Below are 8,013 nucleotides of genomic sequence, written 5' to 3' on the forward strand. Positions count from 1 at the left end.
TTTTTTTTTTTCTTTTTTTGAGACAGAGTCTCACTCTATTCCCCAGGCTGGAGTACACTGGTGTGATCTCCACTCACTGCAGCCTTTGCCTCCTGGGCTCAAGAATTCTCCTGCCTCAGCCTCCTGAGTAGCTGGGACTACAGGTACCCGCCACTGTGCCCGGCTAATTTTTGTATTCTTTTTTTTAGCGGAGACAGGGTTTCACCATGTTGGTCAGGATGGTCTCGAACTCCTGACCTCAGGTGATCTGCCCACCTTGGCCTCCCAAAGTGCTGGGATTACAGGCGTGAGCCACCGCTCCCGGCCTATTATGTTCGTTTTTATTACTTGGTGTAGATGTTGTCTCTACCAGGTATCTCTATTTATGAATAAGTGTTGGGAGAAACCTTGAAACTTTATCAATATCCTTTTCCTCATCTTTCACTTATCGAGTCATTTATTACTAAGATGATTGACAAATGATGATTTTTCTTTCTTTCTTTCTTTTTTTTGAGACAGAGTCTTCCTCTGTTGCCCAGGCTGGAGTGCAGTGACACAATCTCGGCTCACTGCAACCTTCACCTCCTGGGTTCAAGTGATTCTCCTGCCTCAGCCTCCCAAGTAGCTGGGATTACAGGTGCGTGCCACCACGCCCAGCTAATTTTTTTTTATTTTTAGTAGAGATGGGGTTTCACAATGTTGGCCAGGCTGGTTTGGAACTCCTGACCTTAAGTCATCTGCCCACCTCGGCCTCCCTAGATGCTGAGATTACAGGCATGAGCCACCGCGCCGGGTCAAATGGTGATTTTTCTAGCTACATCATTTCTTCTACATTTATCAGTTGGCATTCTACTTTAAGAAAAGCTTTCACTTCTCCCCCGTACATCTATGTCAGCATGGACTCACGGATTTTTAATATTTCATTTAGTAGGTTGTAGGCATCACTCTCTCTTTTATTTTTACTTTATTTTGAAATAAATGTATACCTACAGGAAAATTTCACAAATAGTACAGATTTCTTATGTTCCTCTTCACCCACCTTCCCCTGATGTTGACATCTTATATAACCGCAGCAGAGCTGTCAAAACTGGCAAGTTAGCATTGGTACGATGCTATTTAATAACCTGCACACTGTGATTGAACTTCACCAGTTTTTCCATTAGTGTCTGTTCTTCCTTCCAGGAATCGTTGTTGTTATTTTAGTTCTCAAATTGTCCCTGACTTGGCCAGTGGGAGCCTCTTTGAGCTGGCTCTTCATCCTTTTTACATGCCACTATCATTTTATGAGCACCTCCTTCCTCTCTGGCGCAACAGAATATACCAGGCTTATCCTGTACTTTTGCATCCCAGCCCTGGAGTCATCCATTTCCCCAGGCATTTCTTGTTCCTTTGGTGGAGAATGACATTTAGTAACCAAGTATGCTTATTGCTGTTCGGTGTCATTGCTTCCGGATTGCCTTGACTGAGAGAGCTAAGAAATGTATGTGTATAAACATACGTGTATGTGCATCTGTGGCTGTGTGTGCACCTGCTTCTACATAGATGCATCTATAGCTGTGTGTGCACCTGCTTCTACATAGATGCATCTATAGCCTGTCTCTTATACACATCTAGATGTGTATAAGAGACAGCTTCTACATATATGCATCTATAGCTGTGTGTGCACCTGCTTCTGTATTAGAAACTGCGTTTTATGCTGATGCTTCCAATTCTAATCTCACCCCACAGAGTTTATTTTTGCCTCTCCCTTTCAACACTGGCAACTGCCTTCTACAACAGTGAGAAATTTGGGTCCTAGCATGCTCAGTGTGTTTACTTATTTACTCAGTTTGCCTGCATGTAACCCATCTGCCAGCTGTGCTCAAGCCACACCTTGGCTCCCCAGCCCCACTGGCCACACCAGAGCAACATCCTCAGCCCCAGCAAAAGGGAAGAGGAAGGGGTGCAAATTAGTGTGAGGACCCTTGAATTAAGAAGTTCTAGGGCCAGGTGTGGTTGCTCATGAAATCCCAGCACTCTGGGAGGCTGAGGCAAGTGGATGGCTTCAGCTCAGGAGTTGGAGACCAGCCTGGGTGACATGACAAAACCCCGTCTCTACAAAAAAAAAAAAAAAACCCACAAAAATTAGCCAGGTGTGGTGGTGTGCACCTGTAGTCCCAGATACTCAGGTGGCTGGGGCGGGAGGATCGCTGGAGCCTGGGAGGCAGAAGTTGCAGTAAGCTGCAGTCATGCCCCTGCACTCCAGCCTAGGTGACCCTGTCTCAAAAAAACAAACAAAAAAAAGTTATCTAACTTTCTGGGGATCTTCAGCTGCCTTGACCTTGCTCACCTGCCTTGCCATTTGCTGGCTACTGTCTTTCTCTCCCTGTGCCTCACTGCTTAACATTCCAATTAGAATATTGTTTCTGTGAATGCTGACTGCAGGCCCACCAGAGAAACGGCCTTTGCTATCCATGGATAAACCCAGTCTGCAATGGCATATTTTTTCTCCTCACTTTAGTTTTTCCCTCTATTGATACCATTCTGCAACAGTCTTCATTCCTAGGGCACGTAATTTATCAGTGGAACTCCCAGCAGTATTTGGAGAGAAAGGTATTTCCTTCCTTCTCCCCTTCCCTTCCCTCCCCTCCTCTGCCGTCCCCTCCTCTCCCCTTCAACAGTGTCTTGCTCTGTTGTCCAGGCTGGAGTTCCTTCTGACAGTGTCTTGCTTTGTTGTCCAGGCTGGAGTGCAGTGGTGACATTATAGCTCACTGTAACCTCAAACTCCTGGGCTCAAGTGATCCTCCTCCCTCAGCCTCCCAAGTAGCTGGGACTACGAGCACACACCACCATGCCTAGCTAATTTGTTTATTTTTTTTTTAGAGATAGGGATCTCACTTTGTTGCCTACACTATTCTCAAACTCCTGGCCTCCTCCTAGCCATGCATGGCGATGCACGCCTATAGTCCCAGCTGCTTGGGAGGCTGAGGCAGGAGAATTGCTTGAGCCTGGGGGGGTTGAGCCTGCAGTGAGCCATGATCATGCCACTGCACTTTGTTCTGGGTAACAAAGCAATACTCTGTCTCAAAACAAACAAACAAAAAAAGAAATGTGATCAGATTGGATCATGTATTCAAAACTAATGAGCCTTATGCATTCCCATTGGGGTAACTTATATTATTCTGATCTGTGAAATACCGGCTACTGATTTTCTAATGTCTCATGTGGCATCAAAGCATGCTGATGCAGAGTGAAAGATGGAAGGAAGGGGAAGGTTTCCCCAACTGGTTTATTTCTCATCCACTCCAAAGAACAGTGCCAAAAGTAACTGAGTAGACATCCTGTAGACATTCTACAAACTATAGATCTGTAGGGTTTTTTGAAATGAAAATTTTCTTTATGCTGTATGATCATAATTAATTTATAATCTTACTCATTGGATTGGCTCTGAAATAGGAAGCAAGTAAGTAAGTATCCATCTTCTAGGGGAACAGGTGAGTGATGAAAGTAGAAGCACATCAGAGTCGGCCGGGTGCAGTGGCTCACGCCTGTAATCCCAGCACTTTGGGAGGCTGAGACGGGCAGATCACGAGGTCAGAAGTTCAAGACCAGCCTGGCCAAGATGGTGAAACCCCGTCTCTACTAAAAAAGATGCAAAAATTAGCTGGTTGTGGTGGCGTGTGCCTGTAGTCCCAGCTACTCAGGAAGCTGAGGCAGTAAAATCACTTGAACCTGGGAGGCGGAGGTTGCAGTGAGCTGAGATTGTGCCACTGCACTCCAGCCTGGACAACAGAGTGAGACTCCATCTCAAAAAAAAAAAACAAAAAACAAAACAAAAAAACACGGATGTCAGAGATCTGGTCCTTGATTTGGTTGGCACTATTGATTTAGAGGTTAGAATCTCGTAAGAAGACCCCAGGGGAATCTTTTTCCTTCTGTTCCATGATCTCCACTGCACTGGCCTCCATCCCATTTCCACCTTCCCACCCTCCATTCCCGTCCCCTAGGAACACAGTGTGGAGGTTGATCAGCTAAGTATGTATTGAGCACTAGCATGAAGCTTTGCTCTACTTATTAGCATGACGGCTGGGCTGGGGGCAGCAGAACCAGCATAAACGTCATCCCTTGTCTCAGGGAGCTTGTGTTAACATGCACGAAACGGATGAGTCTGCCTCCTTCGCCTTTTGTACCAGCTTCAGTTTATAGAGTGACTGGCTGGAGTGCTGTCTCAAGAAGGATTCTGGAATCACAAGAGAGATCAGTGGAAAAAGGGGCTCCTTGTTGATTAGCGTTGCCTGCCATGGCCCAGGATGGGAGAAAATAGGTTGTTTCCTGAGTATATGGCATCCTCACACTGTCTAGTAAAGTGTGAAATAAAGTGTCAGTGGGTGACAGATGATAGAAGTTGCAGCTGGTGCGGGTGAGACCTGGATGAACTGGAAAGGGGAGTGGACAGGTGGCGGGAGAGCGTGTTGGCCAGGACAGCACATAGGCACAGGCCCAGTGACCGGAAGTAGATGAGCAGGGGAGCCATGACGAGGAACCTCTGGCTGGAGTGCTGGGTCAGCTGTGGAGGAGAGGTGGGAGATTCAATGGAAAAGTGAGGCAAGAGAGGTTATGAGGAACGAGGGTGGTGGCCATGAAGCTTTCCAAGGTCAACTAATGAGATCTTTCCCTGCTTTCTCACTATCGCCACAGACAGAGACCTAGCCTAGGCCAGAAGTTCTTTGAGGGCAGAGTGGTTGTATATAATAGACTTACTTTCTTTTACTTTTTCTTTTTTTTTTTTGAGACGGAGTTTTGTTTTGTTGCCCAGGCTGGAGTGCAGTGGTGCAATCTCGGCTCAGCACAACCTCCACCTCCCAGGTTCAAGTGATTCTCCTTCCTCAGCCTCCCGAGTAGCTGGGATTACAGGCGCCCGCCACCACGCCCGGCTAATTTTTTTTATTTTTAGTAAAGACAGGGTTTCTCCATGTTGGTCAGGCTGGTCTCGAACTCCTGACCTCAGGTGATCTGCCCACCCCGGCTTCCCAAAGTGCTGGGATTACAGGTGTGAGCCCTGGCACCCGGCCTGTAATAGACTTTCAATAACAAAAGCCCTTGAGTAAAATGTCAATTTTCTCCCATTCCTGCTAACTGATGGTATGTGTGGTTCTTGTCTTTTTGTTCCTTACCATTATATAAATACATTTTAAAAACACAGCTGGATTCCTATAGCCTTAAACAGCAACCTAAAAAGATGCAACGTGTCGGGAGTGGTAGGAACCCTTCCCATTCTTCACCCAGCACAGCTGTGCAGAAGCAGTTACTGCAGCGCTGCTGGATCCTCCCAGGTGATGACGCAGTTCAGTGGAACAATTACAGGGATGTTTGAATGGGAAATGGGAGAAAAACTGCAACTCTCATCCCCACTGTGGCCTGAGGCAAGTCTGGAGCTGCTCATACCCTGTTTTTTATTTTTTTTTCAGACATCAAGTCTTGCTCTGTCGCCCAGGCTGGAATGCAGTGATGTGATCTTGGCTCACTGCAACCTCTGCCTCCCAAGTTCAAGTGATTCTCTGCCTCAGCCTTCCAAGTAGCTGGGATTACAGGCATGCGCCATCACACCCGGCTAATTTTTTTTCTTTTCTTTTTTTTTTTTTTTTTTGAGACAGAGTGTTGTTCTGTTGCCCAGGCTGGAGGGCAGTGGTGCAATCTTGGCTCTCTGCAGGCGCTGCCTCCTGGGTTCACACTATTCTTCTGCCTCTGCCTCCCAAGTAGGTGAGACTATAGGCGCCCACAACCACGCCCGGCTAATTTTTTTTTTTTTTTGTATTTTTAGTAGTGACAGGGTTTTACCGCGTTAGCCAGGATGTTCTCGATCTCCTGACCTCATGATCCGTCTGCCTCGGCCTCCCAAAGTGCTGATATTACAGGCATGAGCCACTGTGCTCTGCCCATACCCTCTCTTTTCCTAAGATTTTTTTACACCTTTGATTCTGGAAATTCTAAGAAAAAACTACATTTGAAGGTGAAAGAAACCATTACATATCCCAGTTTCTCTTTGTTTAAGCATCTATCTCTTGGACACTTTAGGTTCGTGATGTCTCAGTATTTGCTGACATCATAACCTTTTTGTTTTTAGGAAGTAGCATGCTTTCAGGCTTGAAGCTTAGAGCCAGGCTGCTTAGTTTTTAATCCTGGCTCTCCTGTTTTCTTGTTGTATTACACTGGACAAGGTACTCAGCTTTTCTGTACTTAACTCTTTGAAAATGAGGATAGTAATAATACATACCATGTAAGTTTATTGTAAAAAGTAAATGAGCTGGGCGCGGTGGCTCACGCCTGTAATCCCAGCACTTTGGGAGGCTAAGGTAAGTGGATCACCTGAGGTCAGGAGTTTGAAACTAGCCTGGGCAACATGGTGAAACCCTGTCTCTACTGAAAATAAAAGTTAGCTGGGCATAGTGGCGTGTGCCTGTAGTCCTGGCTACATGGAAGGCTGAGGCAGGAGAATTGCTTGAACCCTGAAGGCGGAGGTTGCAGTGGTCCAAGATCCAAGATCATGCTGCTGCACTCCAGCCTGGGTCAACAGAGCAAGACTCTATCTCAAAAAAAAAAAAAAGGGAAATGAAGTTCAATGAGATGATGTGTTTAAAGCATGGACGTAATACCTGGTGCATCCTAAGTATTCAGAAAATGATCACTATCATTATTTAGAGTTTTCCTTGGTGGAGGGGTAAACGGTACTAATATGATAGAAGGATCAGTTTCTTACTTTAGTGTTGGAGTCTAGGCTCAGCTCTGCCACGAACTTGTGTGATAAACTTTCTAGGACTTAATTTTCTCCTCTTTTAGCGGGACCAATAATACCCTATCTTGTTTACAGGGGTTTGGAGTCCAGTGTGATAATGAAATGCCTTGAAAAGTATAAAGCACAAATATCAATCGATTTAGAGATTAGAATCTCACACGTCAAATTTTATTACTGCTGTTGTTGTAGAAGTGGTGGTGGTAGCGAATGATGATATTGATTAAAATTGATCCGATTTTAAGTTTTAAATGCAGTAGGAATGATTACTTGTGGCAGTAGTTTATGTACATTGCAAACAAGCACATTTGCTTTACTTTTCTTGAAGTAAAATAACATTTTTGGGGTTTTCTTTTCCTCCTAGGAACCTTGGAGAGCTGATAGATCGGTTTGTGGCTGATTTCAAAGCCCAGGGGCCACCTAAGCCCAACACTGATGAAGGGGGTGCCGTGCTCCCCAGCTGCGCTGACCTCTTCGTCTACTACAAGAAGTGCATGGTGCAGTGCTCTCAGCTCAGTACAGGGGAGCCCATGATCGCCCTGACCACCATTTTCCAGAAGTACCTCCGAGAATACGCCTGGAAAATCCTCTCTGGCAACCTGCCCAAGTGAGTCCTGTTCTTCATAGTCTGAGTGGTGGCAAATAGATCTAAATATGGGAACGTTAAGGAAATCCACTCTGAAGTTGTTTACTGAACCACCGAGAGTATCAAGGAAGAAAGCAGGCTTCCTGAGTTCCTGAGGGCCTGAAGCTGTTTCCTCTCTGACATTCCACAGCTGACAAGACCACCAAAGGAAATGTCCACACTGGCTGCCCACGTGGCAATTCTTACCACAGTGGACTCGAGGGAACCTGTCCCATTGTACACCTATTTAATATCCATGGATTCAACTATAGATACTTGGCACACACACAAAAAGTGAGGTTGTGGTGGAAATAACTGATAAATAGCTTAAGCAATTTCACCCAAGCCTCATTCAGTGAGATTATGCCCCGGAGTGATGGGTGGGAAGAATGAATCTGCTTTTTCCTCATTCTGAGTAGGTTCCAAGTCCCTCTTGGGGTGCGCACTTCCCGCCATGCCGGACAGAGCCTAATGTTTCTGATGTGGTAGGATTGGGGGGCAGCTACTGCGTAACCCCCAATTATGGTGACTATTGTATTATCCTGATGCATTAGAGCTGGACAGAGCCTAATGTTTCCGATGCGGTAGGATTAGGGGGCAGCTACTGCGTAGCTCCTAATTATGGTGACTATTGTGTTAT

The 8,013-nt window shown here is 45.8% G+C and overlaps 1 protein-coding gene across 1 annotated transcript in view; it reads left to right on the forward strand.

Moving 5' to 3' along the window:
• VPS53 (vacuolar protein sorting 53 homolog (S. cerevisiae)) overlaps positions 1–8,013 on the forward strand; it is a 174,587-nt gene that overhangs the window by 112,862 nt on the left and 53,712 nt on the right. Inside the window, exon 12 of the mRNA XM_011999596.1 lies at positions 7,113–7,355. Coding sequence (XP_011854986.1) covers positions 7,113–7,355 — 243 coding nt within the window. The remainder of the gene's footprint in view (positions 1–7,112; positions 7,356–8,013) is intronic.

Source organism: Mandrillus leucophaeus, unplaced genomic scaffold, assembly GCF_000951045.1.
Source record: "Mandrillus leucophaeus isolate KB7577 unplaced genomic scaffold, Mleu.le_1.0 Scaffold6, whole genome shotgun sequence".
Lineage (NCBI taxonomy): Eukaryota > Metazoa > Chordata > Mammalia > Primates > Cercopithecidae > Mandrillus > Mandrillus leucophaeus.